Source organism: Rhamphochromis sp. 'chilingali', assembly GCF_963969265.1.
Source record: "Rhamphochromis sp. 'chilingali' genome assembly, chromosome: 22".
In the NCBI taxonomy this organism is placed as follows: domain Eukaryota; kingdom Metazoa; phylum Chordata; class Actinopteri; order Cichliformes; family Cichlidae; genus Rhamphochromis; species Rhamphochromis sp. 'chilingali'.
Window position 1 is genome coordinate 3,653,735 of NC_137950.1, and position 21,804 is coordinate 3,675,538.

The 21,804-nt window shown below is 42.9% G+C and overlaps 1 protein-coding gene across 4 annotated transcripts in view; it reads left to right on the forward strand.

Moving 5' to 3' along the window:
• Positions 1 to 21,804, forward strand: part of ca10a (carbonic anhydrase Xa) — a 344,540-nt gene that overhangs the window by 50,579 nt on the left and 272,157 nt on the right. For 3 of the 4 annotated variants that reach the window (XM_080872454.1, XM_080872453.1, XM_080872455.1), the window contains exon 2: positions 8,215 to 8,289. In XM_080872454.1, coding sequence (XP_080728580.1) covers positions 8,215 to 8,289 — 75 coding nt within the window. The remainder of the gene's footprint in view (positions 1 to 8,214; positions 8,290 to 21,804) is intronic. The other variant, XM_080872456.1, reaches the window with a different exon arrangement.

Here is a 21,804-nt window from a genome sequence, read left to right on the forward strand (position 1 = left end):
TTTAGTTGACTAGTAAATAATGTGTTAATGTGCCTAGCCCATATATATGTATGTGTGTGTGTGTGTGTGTGTGTGTGTGTGTGTGTATATATATATATATGTCTCTATATATATATATATATATATATATATATATATATATATATATATAGAGAGAGAGAGAGAGAGATACATGTATAAAAGCATAGATTTAATTTTGTTTGATAATTGATATTGAAACAGATTTTTAATCAGGTTGCCACAGTTATTGTTGCGTTAGTTCTTAGTTGCATTGCACTGCATCTTGTGTCATTAAAAGTTACACTTAAAGCTATTAGGAGTGGCTCATGGTCAAAGAAGACATTAATTTGACCTTAATTATCTCCATCCATTTATTTTCTTACCACATTAATTTCACCTTCTTCTGTCCCTCCCTCAGTCCACCTGCACTGCTCCATGGCTGGTGCTACCAAAGGCACCCTCCTGTGACTGCTAGGGATTATTGCTAGTTGTTGCAATACTACTGTTGACAGCAGAGTAGCAGCAGCAGCCCTAACGGCTAACATGTTGCTTAATTTGACATATTTTACTGCATGGATTTTATTTTGTCTTAGCTTTTCACGAACCTCCCATTCACACAAGTGAATTTCTTGTGTGGACTCCCTCTTTGTTACCTACTTTGAGCCAGTTAATGACAACACACACACACACACACACACACACACACACACACACACACACACACACACACACACACACACACACACACACACAGACAGAATGGGAGAGATAACGGTCTCATAAGTCAGTAAGCACAGCTGTTGGCAAGGTCAAGTTTAATTTATGGATGCACTTTGGCACTTCTAGTTTAGCCTCTGCATCTCTTCCATTCTGACGTTCTCTTCTTTTCTTTCCCCTTTCCTCCCTTTCTGAGTCCATCCTGTACCTGCCCTGCTGTCCTGTCACGCTCCTCCATCCCTCTCTTCCTGCATGGTTGGGCTTATGAATTGCTCAAGCCCTTCAATGAATATCAATGCAAGAGCTTGGATATTTTATGAAAATAAACTGTTTACTGAGACTGTCTCCTTTGGCTTTATGGGAGGTTGGCAACGGTTGAATTGAGTGCTGCCTCATTCCCAAGCAGGGATGAAATAAGCTGGTTCAATGCTAAATAGAATTCAGGTCAGTAAGAGTCTGTGGCCAGCCAGATCTGTCATACAGGTTTAGAGCAACATTCTCATTTCAGAAACCACACAACAAAGTGTGAAATTTTTTTTTTTACCAAGGGCGTTCTCACATCTGCAGCTTAACATATTTACACTTGGCTGGGACTTGAATGGGGTCTTAAAGAGGGTAGTCTCTTTAATCAAGTAGGAGTCCACTAATTGCCAAGGTCAATAAATGACTGGTTTCCAGCACAACACAGATTGTAATACAAACTCTAGATAAGGGCAACACAACTAGCACTCACAGGGGTTCAGACAGTATTTTACTAACCATAACAATAATTACCAAGCAATAGAAGGTAATTTATTTTTGTTAGCAAATAATATAATATAATATCTAATATTAGGTAATAGTCAGTTTCTATTTGTATGAGCTTGTGGCATGTTTGGGGATTTTGTCTTTTACTTAACCTTGCCTGGTTTGTATGCTTTGCTGCCTGCCTTGATGTGTATGACCCATGTCTGTTTTTGCAATAAAAAGTTAGATATTTTAAATAACACACCCAGCAACCCAGCAAGAAAAGTGTTTCCTGTGTTTGTCACAAACAGTTATATAGATAACTCCCGCAATAAACAAGGGACCACTGTAGGGACCACTGTATATATAGGGACCACTTCAAAGAGGGGCCAAGGCATTTGTGAATTTTGACTGCCTGATGAACTGAGGAGCTACATCCTGGTCACACTGAACTACAATTCCTTTAGCCCTCCACCCAAACTAACTCAGAGGGCAACCTCCATAAGGCCCACATCTATTCCTGCATCTGGGTTGACTGACAACAATACCTCTTGGATTACTGTTCTTCCAAAAGCATTTCCCAAGGCCCCAGAGACTCATTCACTGCTTACCTCCCCAGAGAGCACATTGCAAGAGGTCCCCACTTCTTGTTTTTGAGTCTGTGCTAACCTCCAAAACTGCTGTTGTGACTAACAGCCTTTCTCCTTCTCTCCACAGTAAAATCGTTGCCAGTGTCATGTTCCCCAGTATAGCTGGTTTCACATTAATTAGAAAAAGCAGGTCACTGCCACTAACTGCTTTAAATGAAACTAACGTCATTTTCACATAATTTTTTCAAATAATTAAATTAAGTCATTAATCTTGTACTACCTTGGTACTACCTACCTTGTCAAAGTGTAAAGTGGCAATAGCTGACTGTGGCTTGCTTTGTAGGCTACTGTGTTGTTCAATGATGCAGTTCTGGAAACTAGAATTACTTGCTTTGATTACAATAATATGATAAAACAGATATTTTAATGGAGAAAATTTGCATGCACTGTAGGGCTGCTCAATTAATCGAATTTTAATCACGATTACGATCTGGGCTTTCAACGATCATTAAAAATGACTGAGCCGATTATTAGCCCCTCCCTCATTTATCAGAATCAGAATCAGAATCAGAATACTTTATTGATCCCTGGGGGAAATTATTTTTTGTTACAGTGCTCCATTTTAAACCAACATTAAGACAAGACAGACAATACGCTAACTAAGAATAGTACAATATATACATATATATACATACATACATACATAAGTCACTTATAAATAAATAGCTGAAAAAGAAACATGTGTAGTTGTAGCAGCAACAGTGTGTTAAGTGGATGCGTTGTACAGGGAGATGGCCACAGGCAGGAATGATTTCCTGTGTCGTTCAGTGGTGCTTTTCGGTAATCTCAGTCTCTCACTGAACGAGCTCCTGTGACTGACCAACATGTCATGGAGTGGGTGGGAGGTGTTATCCAACATTGTCTTTATCTTGGACAGCATCCGCCTCTCCGACACCACCTTGAGGGAGTCCAGCTCCATCCCCACAACATTGCTGGCCTTACGGATCAGTTTATTAAGTCTGTTGGCATCTGCGACCCTCAGCCTGCTCCCCCAGCATGCAACAGCATAGAGGATCGCACTGGCCACCACAGACTCATAGAAAATCCTCAGCATTTTCTGGCAGATGTTGAAGGACCTCAGTCGCCTCAAAAAATAGAGACGACTCTGGCCCTTCCTGTAAAGTGCTGTGGTGTTTTTAGCCCAGTCCAGTTTATTGTCAATGTGTACTCCAAGGTATTTATAGTCCTCCACAATGTCAACACTGACCCCCTGAATTGAAACAGGGGTCAAGTGTTTCCTGGTCTTCCTGAAGTCCACGATCAGTTCCTTGGTCTTTGCCACGTTGAGCTGCAGATGATTCTGCTCACACCACGTGACAAAGGAGTCGACCACAGCCCGGTACTCTGTCTCATCATCCCTGCTGATGCATCCAACCACCGCAGAGTCATCAGAAAACTTCTGAAGATGGCAGGTCTCTGTGCAGTGGCTGAAGTCTGTGGTGTAGAGGGTGAAGAGGAAGGGGGAGAGGACAGTCCCCTGTGGTGCCCCTGTGTTGCTAATCACCTTGTCAGACACACACTGTGGGAGACGTACATATTGTGGTCTTCCTGTCAGGTAATCAACAATCCAGGACACCAGAGAAGCATCCACCTGCATCGCTGCTAACTTATCACCCAGGAGGGTCGGCCTGATGGTGTTGAAAGCACTGGAAAAGTCAAAAAACATGACCCTCACAGTGCTCGCCGGCTGGTCCAGATGGGTGTAGACACGATTGAGCAGGTAGATGATGGCGTCCTCTGTTCCGAGACGAGGCTGATAAGCGAACTGAAGGGGATCCAGATGTGGTCTTACTATGGGTCGCAGCTGGTCCAGGATGAGCCTTTCCAGGGTCTTCATGATGTGGAAAGGCTCATCCTGGACCAGCTGCGACACCTTAAAGGCCGTCTGTGAAAATATTGTCGGGCATAAACCAGTCCGTGGCGCAAAAAAGGGTGGAGACCGCTGATTAAGAGGACCCGAGGGAAGCTCGGAAAGCTAAGCAGAAGTTATTTGGAGAGTGACTGCCGTTGGTTGAAAAGAGAGTTTTAAAAAAAAAAAAAAACTTCACACCATTTTATATTATTTTTTAAAAGTCATTGTTAACCCTTTAAAGCCGGTCAGAGCAGCACGCTCCGTTTTGCGTAACTATTGTTAAATCCCTGTAGAATCTGAACCGTGTAAGCTAGCGCAATAATTTGTTTTGCATATGAAACCGGAGGAGTTGTACTTACATCTGATGCCATCAGCTTGTCCTAGGTCACGGTTTCGTTCCACATATAGCTTTGCAAAAATTGCATAAAAAGCGCTTGCAGGAACAAAAACATAATATTCCAGAAACACGCTTTGCCGTTCCTATCAGCTGTTCGTAACACTTCCCACAGTAAAATGATGCACATGCTGTTTTCTTTGCAAATTTGCATCATAGGATTGTTTTTTGTTTTTCCTGCAGTATATAAAAATTGCTGTATCTCCAAAATAAAACTATGAAGACACTCAAAATAAATTTCCTGTGGTGGGAAACTATTTTTTTGCAACTTTATTGTATTTAAAGTTTTGAGGGATAAACCTCTTAAATTTCTCCAAGTAGAAATATATGTAAACAAAACAAAAGCGATTTTCAATTTTTTTTGTAGTTTATTGCACTTTTTTGCAATTTATGTAATTACTATGGACTTAATGCATACATATTATTAAAATATGGGCTATAACAGTTGTATTGATGTATAGCAACTTGAAATGCTCCCACAAATGGCACTACAACATGTAAAATAAAATAAAATAATATAAGCTCTGGTGGACTTGGTTCTATGGTAGGTCTTAAAGGGTTAAATAAATATCGTCAAATAATCGTGATCTCAATTTCAGTGAAAATAATCGTGATTATCATTTTTGCCATAATCAAGCAGCCCTAATGCACTGCATTACTTTAACAAGGAAATTAATTATGTTATGGTTCACCAAGTTCTGGAGCCAATGGTAAAACTATTTTCTTCAAATCAAATCAGCACTGTTGAGGTGTGTGTGTGTGTGTGTGTGTGTGTGTGTGTGTGTGTGTGTGTGTGTGTGTGTGTGTGTGTGTGTGTGTGTGTGTGTGTGTGGTTTCTGATCAAAAGTTAATCAGCTTTGTAGAAGTTTTGATATTTTTTATGATGTCCATCTGACTAACTTCCCAACATCTATCTATACATACGTTTTCTTCCACTTATACAATTCAGGGTTGCAAGGTGCTCGCAAGCGAGGTACACCCCGAACAATCACTATGCGAGCACACAGAGGCAAACAATGATTCGTGGTCATTAGGTTTACTGGCCATTTATAATTTGCCAGTAAACCTAATGTCTTGAGAGAGCCCATGGAGGCACATGGTGAGCTTGCAAACTAGACACAGAATGGCCCCAGCTGGTTGTAAGTGCCGTCGTTACCACTGTGACCTTATAGTAAAAGGTTCAGGGAATACAGCTCTCCAGTACATGGTAGTATAGTGGTATGCAAAAGTTGGGGCATCCCTGATAATTTTCATGATTTTTCTTCATAAATCATTGGTTGTTTGGATCAGCAATTTCAGCAATATATCATATAGCAGATGAACAAAATTATATTTGAGAAGTGAAATAAACTTTATAGAATTTACAAAAAGTGTGCAATAGTTACTTAACCTTCCTGCCTTCTTGGGACCTTTTTGTGCCACTGCTATGTGTTAAATGGCTGCCATTTCCACTGTGTTCAGTGGAATATAACCAAACTTGCCACAGGATAGTTTTTACCTGTCAATGTTAATATTCCAGTGTGAATTCCTTAAATCAGCCTAAAATGGCTGAGCAGCAGAAATCCCCACACCCATCACCCTGGGGACCATTTTCTGCCCATTGACTTCCATTATAAACGCTATTTTTCAACCCCAAATTATCATCATATGATTTTATTTTTTCTTCTTTTCTTGGATGTCAATGAAGACTCAGGGCCTTGAAGTTTTAATTTTTAAATTGCAAAAAAAATGCAAAAAAAATAATGGCAGGTCAAAATGTATGTTGGTGCCAATCTTTGGTCCATCTAAAGGCCTACTTATAATGACAATCACATATTACTTCAACTGGTTTTTTGTGGAAATATTTAGTTTCGTTTTTTGGTTTTTGGGGCTTATAACACAGGGCGCTCATGTAATAACACTGGGATTTGAAGGGTTAAAACAACGAAAATATAATTAAAACTTTACATGAATATTTCAGGGAGAAGTAGTTTTACAAGGTTGGCTAATTTAAAGTGGAATAAAATATGGATATATGGTCTTTTTATGGCGTGGCTGAGAATGGTCCCTAGGGTGATGGGTGTGAGTTTTTTAAAGGATGGCAGGAGGGTTAAACAAAATACAGTTGCATAAATTTGGGCACCCTTGCCATTTAATGATTTTAATACCTTTAGCACTAATTATTGGAACACAAAATTTGTTTGGTAAGCTCCCTGATCCTTGATCTACACACACAGGCGAATCCAATCATGAGAAAGGGTATTTAAGGTGGCCAGCATCATTCAACTATTCAGCCCACTTTGCACAAGGGGATGCTGTATGGGAGAGTAATGCAGAATTAGCCTTTTCTGCACACATGCCACAAACAGAGTGGCTTGAGGTATGCTAAAGCACATTTGGACAAGCCAGCTTCATTTTGGAATAAGGTCCTGTGGACTGATGAAACTAAAATTGAGTTATTTGGGCATAACAAGAGGAAACAGAACACAGCATTCCAAGAGAAAGACTTGCTACCCACAGTAAAATTTGAGGTTGAGAGTCCCATGGATTCCAGTCAATATCAGCAGATTCTTTTAATTCAACTCAATTCAATTTTATTTATATAGCCAAATCACAACAACAGTCGCCTCGAGGCACTTTATATTGTAAGGTATACCATACAATAATACAGAGAGCAACGTTCAAGAATCAGTGACAAAGTTGAAGTTGTGCCGGATATTGAGCTAGATATTTCAACCAGACAATGGCCCTAAACACTGCTCAAAATCTGCTAATGCAATCATGCAGAGGAACAAGTACAATGTTCTGGAATGGCCATCTCCAGACCTGAATATTGAAAACCTTGAAAATCTGTGGTGGATTTTTCTGTTGGGGTGCCCAAATTTATGCACCTGCCTAATTTTGTTTAGGTAACTATTGCACACTTTCTGTAAGTCCTATAAACTTAATTTCACTTAAATATCATTGTGTTCATTTGCTATATGATATAATTAGATGACAGTGCTGATTTATGAAGGAAAATCATGAAAATTATCAGGGATGCCCAAACTGTTGCATATCGCTGTAAATGGGTCACCAGTAACCTCACTGATGTTAGTTGCATTATTTTTTTAACACGAATAAAGAGATCAGTGTGTATTCCGTCTTCGTCAGTCTCATGGTAGTAGCATTAGCCAAAAGAAATAAAACAGACTACATAAAAAGAAACCTGTTGCAATTTAGGTCTTTTTGGGTTCTTTTGGGGGGGGGTTGCCAGTCTAGAAGAGCTGGGCAGAGGGTGCAGTCTTCTAATAGTCTGGAAAGACTTGACATAGTCCTATTTGGTTGGTCGATGCAATGCTTTAGGCCAACTCCAATGAAATTGAACCTGCTCTCCAGTGTTACTGCAACAAGGATTTTGGAAGTGATAACAGAAGGAAGAGGGTTGTTCAACCACCTCAACATCCATTAAAGAGAAACAATCAGGACAACATCTCGACATTAAATTAGGCCTTAATTTTGGTGTTTAATTAGTAAATGAAGAGTTGGGGTTGTGGGGGAATTAAGATCCAAAAAAGTATGATTCCAAAAAAAGTAATTCTCACTCACAACTTTTTCTTTGTGCCCAGACTTCTAGGCCTTTGCCTTCCAGTCCTTTGTCTACAGTTGACACAACATAAAATAATAAAATTTGTACTAATGTCTATGGAGTCATTGGATCACACAACAGCTTGCTAAGTGTATACACATGTGTGCGTTTAGGTTGAAACTATTTCCTAAGCCCTGTTGTTTATAAGAGTTTAACAGAGTATATTACAGTTAGGCTGGGGGAAAAAAATCATCGTTGCTTCATTGTTTACATTTCACATACAAGTAACTGATGTCCCTGTTGCTGTGTCTCTTCTCTCCCCCTTTAGCACAGCCAAATCCACCAAAAATTCATGAAGGATGGTGGGCATACAAGGAGGTGGTGCAGGGGAGCTTTGTTCCAGGTATGCTTCAAAACTGTGTGCAGCACTTTGATGCATATAGTTTTCACAATACAGATTTTCCTGCATGTACTTTAAATATAATATATATAGTGCACATGTATAGTGTGTGTTTGATCCAGAAGTCAGTGATTACTACACATTTAAGATTACATCGGGCAACGTTGCCCTACTCTCACAGCTAACACGTCTTTTTGATTGATAGCAGCTCACTGATCCTCCCAACTTTTCCATCTTGTTTTGTATCTGCATGCCAATTATTTCCCAGAGGTTGTATTTTCTGCTTAGCTTAGGTGCTTTTGAGTTGTGTGTGTGTGTAGATGATGCAATCTCTGTCTTTATGAGGACTAAATGTCTGCATGCAAAAAGAGCAATTAGGAAAATTGAAATAGAGGACATTTAATTTCTACTCTTGTACTAGCATCAAAGCGAACTTTACCTGAAGGTTAAATGTGAGCAGTGAATCTTTACACGATGAAAGTGGAAGTATTAAGGAGCAATTAGAGGTAACTCACCCTAAGGCTGTTTTGTCAACTCCCTGTTACTCATGAGGTATCCGTTGGTGTCAATACCCTGGCAAACTTGCCACTGCAATATCAGCTGGCAAGAGATAATAGTCCCTTTTTACAGAAAATTTAAAGACTGAGTTTGAAGGGCAGGCAGTGCTTTTGCAAAGGTTTAAAATCCCAGAGACTGGATTGGTGCACTTTCTGGTCCTGGAATCTTTGTGCTTTTTTTTTTTTTTTTTTTTTTTTTTTTTTTTGGCCTTCCTTTGTTCATTATATTTTCTGGCCAGTGTAATAGGCTGGTGCATCGGGTACCTGATACCAAAGAAAACCTTCTGTATATCTGGGCCACAGCGTGGTATCTAAAAATTCTCTCTTGTTGTGCATACAATAACACAACAGTTACCAGTGTACAGTTACTGTGTAACCTACATACACATTCACAGGTCATAGTTTCAAGACAGCTAAAATGCTGCTTACACTTGGTTCACAAGCTGTGAAGTTATTACAAATCCTAGACTGCTACTGGATTGGATGGGTTTCTGCTCATCATTTCAAAATCTATTTTTGTTGAAAGGCATATATTATCATAGGAAAATTTGTAATAGATATTGGTTTGGCTATTTTTTAGCAAGGATAGACAGATATAACAAAACTTTATTAAGTGTTCAGTGAGGGTATAATAAGAAAAACAAAATTGGTTGTGATTTGAGGTTTTGCAGAATTCTCCAATATTTCTCTCTATGTATGAAGATGAAAATGTCATGATTTCAAATCACTCAAACGGATTCAGTAGCGTAATAAGGTAGCAGGACACACTTCCGGTTTATGTGACTATGGCGTAGGTCGCACCGAGCGTAGCTCCTGCAGAGTCTAGTTATTATCTAGCATTTCCAGGCACATTTTGACGGGTTTTTTCTTTTTGTATATTTACGAGACAAGACTGTTTTTGCTTTTTGTGTTTACAATGTTAATAAGAGCGCAAGCACCTCTCAGCCGAACTTGCAGCCTGCTGCTAACACTGCATCCCCGCCTCGTGGTAAAACTTCGCCACTGCCTGGGTCACCCGACACGCCGCTCGTCGATACGGAAAAATTCACGAAAGCTGAACTCCTCTCTGAACTTCGTGAAGAAATTTCAGCACTGTTTAAAAAGGAACTGACGGCAGCGTTTGCGGAGAATCTCACGTCTATCAGGTCCGATATACAGCAACTAAAAACGGACCTTTCCTCAAATATAACTACCATGCGGCAGGAATTCGCTGGCCTCAGGAGCACAGTTATGGAGATGGAACAGTCTCTCTCCACATGCACGGATGATATTGTCCACCTCCAAGCCAAAGTGGATGCGATGTCAAAGGAGTTGGCCACATTGGAGAATAAATGCGAGGATTTGGAGTCCAGGTCAGCTGTGAGACGGGCGCTGCTCTTGTGGCGACCTGCAGCAGGTGTTTATTGGCATTTATTGGCATTTTCTTTCTCTTTTTGTTTTTAACTTTGTTTTAACTCTGTTCTTAACCGTGGTTTTAACTTTTTGCCGACATGGAGATCTTCTACACCTTAGTTTTATTGTTGTTGGCGATATTCACCTGGAGTCATTCACTCTCACTGACAATCACTTATACACGCGAGGAACTACTTGGATTACGGTGGTCCTGCTTGTCTATGTACGACTCTTCTAATGCTCGACCAGATGTGCTTCTTGGTGAGGATTTATTTCCCCGGTCAAAGACTAATTTTGGAAAGCCCCGCCGCTTGAGAAAACGCGGAAAGAAAGGCGGCGTGCGTCAGCGTGTAAGAAAACTTCGGAGGAAGAATCGTGTTCCTCTGCCTTCTATGATTCTGGCCAATGTCCAATCTCTTAGGAACAAAACGGATGAATTACAAGGGAATGTGCTTCATCTACGGGAATACAGGGAGGCTTGTCTGATGGCGCTTACCGAGACATGGCTGACCGATATGGACAGTGACACTTCACTGCGAATCAGCGGCTTTGGGACCCCTGTCAGATTGGATCGGAACTGTGGAGTAACACGCAAATCTCACGGAGGAGGGGTTTGTTTATATATCAACCAGGGCTGGTGTAATAATTTTACTGTGCGGGAGCGGTTGTGTCTTCCTGACATCGAGCTCCTTTCAGTATCTGTCAGGCCTTTTTACTTACCGAGGGAGTTCCCTCAAATTTTTGTCACTGTTGTTTACATTCATCCTAAGGCTGACGTTAAAGTTGCTGCTGATGCCATTTTTAAAGTGGTACACAATCTGCAGACTCTCTCACCGGATGCTCCTAATTTTATTCTCGGTGATTTTAACAATTGTAATCTTAAGAAATCACTGAACAATTTCTTTCAATATGTCACTTGTCCTACAAGGCATAACAAAACGCTGGATTTGTGTTATGGACCAATTAAGGGGGCATACAAGTCTGTGGCCGGACCTGCGCTAGGTTCTTCGGATCACAATGTTATTCACCTCCTCCCTGCTTACAGATCTGTGATTAGGAGGGAGAAGGCCTGTGTGAAGCGGACTAATGTCTGGACAAAAGACAGTTGTGTTGCCCTTCAGGGGTGTTTTGATTGCACTGACTGGTCCGTGTTTCAAGAGAGCACTTCTGATTTGGATGAACTCACTGATGTGGTGTGTAGCTACATCTCTTTTTGCAAAGACTCTGTGGTTCCAGTCAGAGAATTTAAGACTTTCCCTAATAACAAACCGTGGCTCTCTAAAGATATTAAGGATCTGATTCTTAAAAGGAAAATTTCTTTTAACGAGGGAGACATTCCCACTGTGAGAATATTGAGGAAGGAGGTGAGGGCTGCAATAAAGATCGCCAAGATGAGGTATAGAAATAAGATTGAGGCAGAACTCAGCAGTAACAACCTCAAAAGAGCTTGGCTTGGTATGAAAACAATGGCAGGGCTTCAGACGAAAGGTAAAAGCAGCATTACCTTAGAGGGGTTTACCTCTGACAAATATCTGGCAGACAGACCTTCGTTTTGAGAACTATGATTGTTCTAGGCAGACCAGCACACTGAGGGAAAAGACCATCACTCCCCCATCTATTTGTATTGATGAGACAGGGGTAGCTAATCTTTTTAGACATACCAAAAGCAAGAGTCCTGGACCTGACAACATCTGTGGACAGGTACTGAGAACTTGTGCTGATCAGCTGAGTGGGATTTTTCACTATATCTTCTCACTTTCTTTAGAGCTACAGATGGTACCTAAAATTTGGAAACATGCGATCATTGTTCCTGTTGCTAAGGGCAGTTCTCCTAAGGCACTGAATGATTTTAGGCCTGTGGCTCTGACTTCTTTAGTGATGAAGACATTTGAGAAGATAATTAAGAAGGAGATTTTAATGCATGTTGAACACCATCTTGACCCCTTCCAGTTTGCCTATAGAGCAGGGAGAGGTGTGGAGGATGCTGCTGTCACACTCCTGCATCTCTTGTATAAGCATCTTGAGGCCCCCCACACCCATGCAAGATTATTATTTGCTGACTTTTCATCTGCATTTAATACAATTCAACCCCTCTTACTTGCTGACAGGCTTTACAATCATTTCAAGCTTGACACTAGTCTGGTCGGCTGGGTGACAGACTTTCTGATCAATAGGTGTGAGGGTAAATCATGTCTTTTCTGATGTGCTCTCCTCCTCTACTGGATCACCCCAGGGTTGTTGCCTCTCTCCCCTTCTGTTCATTCTGTACACAAATGAGTGTCGCAGCAATTTCACAAACAGACACATCCTGAAGTTTGCTGACGACACAGTGATCGTCAGTCTTCTAGTGGGGGACGAGTCAGGCCATGGACAGGTTGTAGATGATTTTGTGAATTGGTGTGATGAGTCCTTCCTCTCACTTAACGTGTCAAAAACTAAAGACATGATTATTGATTTTAGGAAGTCCTCTTATAGCTCATCACCCAATATCATTAAAACTGCCGATATTGGGATCGTTGAGAGTTATAAATATCTAGGTGTGGTACTTGACCATAAACTGTGTTTTGAGTCATTTTAAGTACGTCTCTGCGTCAGTACACATAAGATAAGATAAGATAGAACTTTATTAATCCCTCGGGTGGGTTCCTCTGGGAAATTCGACTTCCAAAAAAAGCACAGCAACGACCAAAGTTACAGTTACAGAACTGTTATATATATATATATATATATATATATATATACACACACACACACACACACACACACACACACACACACACACACACACACACACATATATATATAAATACAGAGACAAATATAAATAAAATATACAAAGGGGATAAATAGAATAAATAGGAATAAAAAATAAAAATACAAGTGAATTGCACATTTCAAGTATTGAGTCTATTGCACTGTTGACTATTTACAAAAAGTATTGCACAAGGTATTGTACAGTGAGGTGCAGAGGCACTACAGCTTAGTTGTTCCCCCCTCCTTTGTCCTCCTGTTTCCCCTCCCTCTCCCCTCCAGAGAGGAGTTAAACAGTCTGATGGCGTGTGGGACAAAGGAGTTTTTAAGTCTGTTAGTTCTTGTCTTGGGGAGAAGCAACCTGTCACTGAACAGACTCTTCTGGTTGTTTATGGCCGTGTGCAGAGGATGCCCAGCATTGTCCATAATGTCCATCAGTTTCTTTAATGTCCTTTTCTCTGCCACTGTCACCAGAGTGTCCAGCTTCATGCCGACCACAGAGCTAGCCCTCCTGATCAGTTTCTCCAGCCTGGATGAGTCCTTCTTTGCTGTGCTGCTCCCCCAGCACACCACAGCATAGAAAAGTACTCCAGCAACCACTGACTGGTAAAACATCCTCAGGAGCTTCCTGCAGATGTTAAAAGACCTCAGCCTCCTGAGGAAGTACAGTCGGCTTTGGGCTTTTTTATACAGGTGCTCTGTGTTGCATGACCAGTCCAGTTTATTGTCCACCCACAGCCCGAGGTACTTGTACTTGTTGACCACCTCCACCTCCTCCCCCTCTATCTGAACTGGCAGTGGACCTTCTCTGGACCTCCCGAAGTCCACAACCAGTTCCTTAGTCTTTGAGGTGTTGAGTTGCAGGTGGTTTGTGTGACTCCATGCGACAAAGTTCCTCACCAGACTTCTGTACTCCTCTTCTTGATCATCCCAGATACACCCCATGATGGCCGTGTCATCTGCAAACTTCTGAATGTGGCATAATTCAGAGTTGTAGCAGAAGTCAGAGGTGTACAGGGTGAAGAGAAGAGGGGACAGCACAGTTCCCTGTGGTGCTCCTGTGCTGCTGACCACTGTGTCAGACGTGATGTCCTTCAGCCTGACGTACTGTGGTCTGTTGGTGAGGTAGTCGGAGATCCAAGCCACCAGGCAGGGGTCCACCTCCATCCTGTTCAGTTTTTCCTGAAGCATACAGGGCCGGATGGTATTAAAGGCACTGGAAAAGTCAAGAAACAGGATCCTGACCGTGCCTTTTCCCCCATCCAGGTGTGAGTGGGCTCTGTGTAGGAGGTACAGGATGGCATCCTCCACTCCGACACCCACCTTGTATGCAAACTGTAGTGGGTCCTGGGCATGTTGTACCTGTGGTCGGAGGAGGTTGAGGAAGAGCCGCTCTAGAGTCTTCATAAGATGTGACGTCAGTGCCACCGGTCGGAAGTCATTCAGCTCATTGGGCCGGTTCTTTTTGGGGACCGGGACGATGCAGGATGTCTTCCATAGGGCGGGCACTCTCCCCAGTCGCAGACTGAGGTTGAAGACTCGTTGTAGCGGCTCCCCAAGTTCAGCAGCACACGCCTTAAGCATCCTAGGACACACCTTGTCTGGGCCTGCTGCCTTTCTGGGGCGAAGCTTCCTCAGTTGCCTCCTGACCTGATCCACTGTGACACTGGGAGATGTTTGGGAGGAGGGGAGGGGGGGAGATGTCTTGCTGCTGAGAGAGGGATTGGAGGAGGGGGGTGTCATGGTGTCAGGAAGGGGGGGAAGCGAGGGAGGCAGGAGAGTGGGGAGAGGACTCTGTAGTGAAGGTGAGGGTGAGGGTGGGGGGGTTGTGGGCTGGTCAAACCTGTTGAAGAAGTTGTTGAGTTCGTTTGCCTTCTCCACAGTCCCCCCCACTGTGCTTTTCTTGGTGTTGTGGCCTGTGATGGTTTTCACACCATTCCAGACCTCCCTCATATTGTTCCTCTCCAACTTCTGCTCCACCTTCCTCCTGTAGGTGTCCTTTGCTTCCCTCAGGCAGCGTTTCACCTCCCGCTGTGCTGCTTTCATCTCCTCCTTCACTTTGCTCCTGAAAGCCTTCTTCTTCATGTTGAGGACAGCTTTGACTTCCTGTGTTACCCACGGTTTGTTATTAGGATAACACCGTACCGTCTTAGCAGGGGCGACTGTGTCCACACAAAAGTTGAGGTAGTCTGTAAGACAGTGTGTCGCCCCCTCTATGTCCTCACCATGTGGGCTCAGGAGCACATCCCAGTCTGTGGTGTCATAGCAGTCTCTCAGAGCATCCTCCTTTTCTGGGGTCCATCTCCGGATGGAGCGCGTTGTGACAGGCTGCCTTTGGACGAGGGGTGTGTATTGTGGCTGCAGGTAAACCAGGTTGTGGTCTGACTTCCCTAGTGGGGGGAGGGGGGTGGCTCTGTATGCATCTCTCACATTAGCATACAGTAGGTCAATTGTCCTGTTGCTCCTTGTGGGACAATTCACAAACTGGTGAAAAGCAGCCAGAGTAGAATCCAGTGTGGCATGGTTAAAGTCTCCAGATATAATAATGAAAGCCTCGGGGTTTTGTGTCTGAAGTCTTGCTGTGACTGTGTGTATTTTCTCACAGGCAGCTGTTGCGTCGGCCCTCGGAGGGATGTAAACACACACACAGATCACATGACTGAACTCCCGAGGTAGATAATATGGCCGCAAGCTAACAGCTAGCAGCTCCAGGTCCGGACGGCATACCGAAACTTTAACGGAGACGTGTCCAGGGTTACAGTATCTGTTGTTAACGTAGACAATGAGTCCCCCACCTCTGCTTTTTCCGCTGGCCTGCGTGTCCCTATCGGCTCTCACAGATGTGAAACCGCATAGGTCTACGTTAGCCTGCGGCGTTAGCTCGGTTAGCCACGTCTCCGTGAAGATAAACAAGCTGCACTCACGGTATAGTCTGTGGTTGTTCAGAGCGCACAGTTCGTCAATCTTATTCTGTAACGAGTTCACGTTGCCCATGATCACTGTCGGGATTGATGGTTTGAATCGCCTCCGGTGATCCGCTCTCCTCGCTCCAGCTTTGCAGCCTCTGTAGCTCCTCTTTAGCTCGGCCGGGATGTTGTGTCGCATGCCGGTCTGTCCCTTTGTTTTTAGTGCCAGCAGCTCCGCTCTCGAATAAATGAAGGAGCTGGTTCCAGAAGTTTTGAAAAGTGCATTATCCATCTTGTATCGCTATATCTAAGAGGTATAAGTAGAGGAAGGTGAAAAAAACTTTGAAAAACCTAGTCTAAAAAAGTTAAAGTTAAGAAAAAAGGTGCGGTGTTGCAGAGCTACTTGGAAAGGCTGCCGTCACTCCAGCGCCATCTTGCCTCCATGCAGAACCATCTGTTTACTCCTGGCCTCATTGATGGTACCTATGTACAGTGGAAGCGTCATGGTATTAATACGTTTAAGGATCTCTATAAAGATGGCACTTTCTTAACTTTTTTAGACCTGTGTTCAGAAACAAATCTTCCGGCTACCAATCTATTCCGTTATTTTCAGGCACGGCATTGCACTTCTGCTCTCTTCCCCTCCTACCCTCTTCTTCCAAATGTCCAACCGTGGGAGGAATTCTTATCCCTCAAACCCAATAAGAAGTCAATTATATCTTTAATATATAAACAACTTATGGATTTAAATGTCCATTCAGTTGCTAAAATTAGGGGGGCTTGGGAGCGGGAGTTAGGAGTAATTTTTTCGGATCAGCAATGGGAGAAAGCAGTATCCAATGTCCGTTACAGTACGTCCTGTGCCAGGTTACAACTTATCCAGTTCAAGGTGTTGTACAGGGTTTACTATTCAAAGTCTCGTCTGTCTGAGATTTACCCACAAGTGATGGATCAGTGTGAGAGATGTCATGCCACCCCATGTGACCTAGGCCATATGTTCTTTCTGTGCCCAAGACTCCATGGCTTCTGGAGTCAGTATTCAGTTATTCTTTCCAAGGCTCTTGGGACCCAAATCTGCATGGACCCTTTTCTAGCTGTTTTTGGGCTTCCAGTCAACACTGGTCTAACCGACCCTACACACTTCAAAATATTAGCCTTTACATCACTTTTGGCTAGACGTTGCATCTTACTCCTTTGGAAATCTTCAAAGCCACCTTCAGTTTCTTTTTGGTTTAGAGATGTGATGTCATTTCTTAAATTGCAAAAGATAGGCCTTGTGGCGAAGGGCAAATACAGAGAATTTTATCGTATCTGGGGCCCCTTCGTAGACTATTGCAAGTCATTAAACGCTCTACCAGCTGATTAATATCATATCTCCCCCCCCCCCCCCCCCCCCTTTTTTTTTTTTGTGTGTGTGTGTGTGTTTTGGGGTTTGTTGTTTGTGTTTGTTTTGGGTTTCTTATTAGGTTTTGTTTTGTTTGTTTATTTAAGCGTGTGTGTGTGTGTGTTATCGTATCTGTTCATGTAAGAAAAACTAAAAAATATGTGAGGGGAACAGATTGTATTGTCATTGTAAACTACTGTACACTTGTCTCTCAATAAAAATATGAAAAAAATAAGGTAGCAGGACACTGCAGTATGTATCCTGTGAATAAAGTTCTGAAGGCCACTGTGCGCCTTTCAGCTATATATAGTTATATTGCGATTATCAGAGACAGCTTAGGAGGAAATGTTATTTTGGATTACATAATCATCTGACAGGAGTTCTTAACAAAAGTAGCAGTTTGTATGTTTGATTGACGGTCAGATTATTGTTGTTGAAAAAGAAATGGAAATACTACTTCAACCTCACAGGGAAAAACAGTAATATCAATGCAAAGCTCATGTCAGGTTTGAAATAGTGCTTATCAGAGTTCTGAACCCTCTTTCCTTCTTTTCACCTGTTAATAACCCATTTCACTTTGCTGAAACACTTCTCTGTGGAGGTCAAAAACTGTGGCCCAGCATATTGGAACATTTGCACCCCAAGGTTAGCAAAGCAGATGTAATCACGTTTTCAGGCCTGGTTAACCTTTAGAATATTGCACAACCTTTCAGTGTACTCTCAATTAGCTTTAAATTTGATAAAGGTCAGATAAAACTCCAGGTACTGCATCAGTTTCCGCTTTGCGTTTACCTTTTGTTTCTTTGCCATGTCCTTACATTTGACTCCTTCAGTTAAAAGTTGTGTAATGTGTCATCAGCATCACTCACTGCACTTCCAGAAAAAAGGTTATAATAAAAGTCAATTTCTATGATCTACATGATAAGATAAGATAAGATAAGATAAGATAAGATAAGATAAGATAGAACTTTATTAATCCCTCGGGTGGGTTCCTCTGGGAAATTCGATTTCCAAAAAAGCACAGCACCGACAGAAGTTACAGAGTTATACACACACACACATATATAAATACAGAGACAATATAAATAAAATATACGAAGGGGATAAATAGAATAAATAGGAATAAAAATAAAAATACAAGTGAATTGCACATTTCAAGTATTGAGTCTATTGCACCGTTGACTATTTACAAAAGTATTGCACAAAAGGTATTGCACAGTGAGGTGAAGAGGCACTACAGCTTAGTTGTTCCCCCCTCCTTTGTCCTCCTGTTTCCCCTCCCTCTCCCCTCCAGAGAGGAGTTAAAAACTCCTTTGTCCCACACGCCATCAGACTGTTTAAGTCTGTTAGTTCTTGTCTTTGGGAGAAGCAACCTGTCACTGAACAGACTCTTCTGGTTGTTAATGGCCGTGTGCAGAGGATGCCTGGCATTGTCCATAATGTCCATCAGTTTCTTTAATGTCCTTTTCTCTGCCACTGTCACCAGAGTGTCCAGCTTCATGCCGACCACAGAGCCAGCCCTCCTGATCAGTTTCTCCAGCCTGGATGAGTCCTTCTTTGCTGTGCTGCTCCCCCAGCACACCACAGCATAGAAAAGTACTCCAGCAACCACCGACTGGTAAAACATCCTCAGGAGCTTCCTGCAGATGTTAAAAGACCTCAGCCTCCTGAGGAAGTACAGTCGGCTTTGGACTTTTTTATACAGGTGCTCTGTGTTGCATGACCAGTCCAGTTTATTGTCCACCCACAGCCCGAGGTACTTGTACTTGTTGACCACCTCCACCTCCTCCCCCTCTATCTGAACCGGCAGTGGACCTGCTCTAGACCTCCCGAAGTCCACAACCAGTTCCTTAGTCTTTGAGGTGTTGAGTTGCAGGTGGTTTGTGTGACTCCATGCGACAAAGTTCCTCACCAGACTTCTGTACTCCTCTTCCTGATCATCCCAGATACACCCCATGATGGCTGTGTCGTCTGCAAACTTCTGAATGTGGCATAATTCAGAGTTGTAGCAGAAGTCAGAGGTGTACAGGGTGAAGAGAAGAGGGGACAGCACAGTTCCCTGTGGTGCTCCTGTGCTGCTGACCACTGTGTCAGATGTGATGTCCTTCAGCCTGACGTACTGTGGTCTGTCGGTGAGGTAGTCGGAGATCCAAGCCACCAGGCAGGGGTCCACCTCCATCCTGTTCAGTTTTTCTTGAAGCATACAGGGCCGGATGGTATTAAAGGCACTGGAAAAGTCAAGAAACAGGATCCTGACCGTGCCTTTTCCCCCATCCAGGTGTGAGTGGGCTCTGTGTAGGAGGTACAGGATGGCATCCTCCACTCCGACACCCGCCTTGTATGCAAACTGTAGTGGGTCCTGGGCATGTTGACTTAATAAACTGATCCGTAAGGCCAGCAATGTTGTGGGGATGGAGCTGGACTCCCTCAAGGTGGTGTCGGAGAGGCGGATGCTGTCCAAGATAAAGACAATGTTGGATAACACCTCCCACCCACTCCATGACATGCTGGTCAGTCACAGGAGCTCGTTCAGTGAGAGACTGAGATTACCGAAAAGCACCACTGAACGACACAGGAAATCATTCCTGCCTGTGGCCATCTCCCTGTACAACGCATCCACTTAACACACTGTTTGCTGCTACAACTACACATGTTTCTTTTCCAAATATTTATTTATAAGTGACTTATGTATGTATGTATGTATATATATGTATATATTGTACTATTCTTAGTTAGCGTATTGTCTGTCTTGTCTTAATGTTGGTTTAAAATGGAGCACTGTAACAAAAAATAATTTCCCCCAGGGATCAATAAAGTATTCTGATTCTGATTCTGATTCATAAGATGTGACGTCAGTGCCACCGGTCGGAAGTCATTCAGCTCATTGGGCCGGTTCTTTTTGGGGACCGGGACGATGCAGGATGTCTTCCATAGGGCGGGCACTCTCCCCAGTCGCAGACTGAGGTTGAAGACTCGTTGTAGCGGCTCCCCAAGTTCAGCAGCACACGCCTTAAGCATCCTAGGACACACCTTGTCTGGGCCTGCTGCCTTTCTGGGGCGAAGCTTCCTCAGTTGTCTCCTGACCTGATCCACTGTGACACTGGGAGATGTTTGGGAAGAGGGAGGGGGGGAAATGTCTTGCTGCTGAGAGAGGGATTGGAGGAGGGGGGTGTCATGGTGTCAGGAAGGGGGGGAAGCGAGGGAGGTAGGAGAGTGGGGATTGGACTCTGTAGTGAAGGTGAGGGTGGGGGGGTTGTGGGCTGGTCAAACCTGTTAAAGAAGTTGTTGAGTTCGTTTGCCTTCTCCACAGTCCCCCCCACTGTGCTTTTCTTGGTGTTGTGGCCTGTGATGGTTTTCACACCATTCCAGACCTCCCTCATATTGTTCCTCTCCAACTTCTGCTCCACCTTCCTCCTGTAGGTGTCCTTTGCTTCCCTCAGGCAGCGTTTCACCTCCCGCTGTGCTGCTTTCATCTCCTCCTTCACTTTGCTCCTGAAAGCCTTCTTCTTCATGTTGAGGACAGCTTTGACTTCCTGTGTTACCCACGGTTTGTTATTAGGATAACACCGTACCGTCTTAGCAGGGGCGACCGTGTCCACACAAAAGTTGAGGTAGTCTGTAAGACGAAAAAATAGGGCAGGGATAGCTCAGTAGGTAAAGTGGTCGCCCCATGATCGGAAGGTCGGCGGTTCGAATCCACTTAACGGCTACCCTGAGGTACCCCTGAGCAAGGTACCGTCCCTACACACTGCTCCCCGGGCGCCTGTTTAGTGGGCTGCCCACTGCTTCACTGAGTGAATGGGTCAAATGCAGAGAAAAAACAAGTAATTTCCCCATGGGGATCAATAAAGTATCCATTATTATTATTATTATTAAGACAGTGTGTCGCCCCCTCTATGTCCTCACCATGTGGGCTCAGGAGCACATCCCAGTCTGTGGTGTCATAACAGTCCCTCAGAGCATCCTCCTTTGAATGAATCTACCTACTAGAGCAAATTATTGTTTTGCTTTTTGGAAAACCAAAAAGGCAAATATATGTTCCCAAGTAGTAAAAGTTGCATCCAAATGTTAAAGTGCAATTAGCAGACAGTGTTCAGAAAGAAATTATGATATAAATTTTGATGCAAAAGTTACCACTTTTTGAAAGTCCTTTGAAAATGCAAATCGCTTTTCAAATATCCTGTATCTTATTTTGCCCCTTATTTTTTGCGTTAGAGCAACTGTTATGATTTGACAAATACATAAATAAAATACAATTGAACAGAAAATTAAATTAAAAGTTCATTTTTGTATCATTGTATAGCGTTCAAAACTGGTGTCCATAAGATACAAAGCATAGGGGTACTTATTTGGGAACTTGAGAATTACATTGCCCCAGTTATAAGCCATTGTACCTCTAAAGACACTATAAGGTAATTTATTTTGTGTTCTTCTTTCTGTAGCAAAGACTTGACGGCTCAAACAATTCTTCCATTATTACATCTTTGGATTATGCTTCTTAGTTTATTCATTTTGGTATAATTAATGA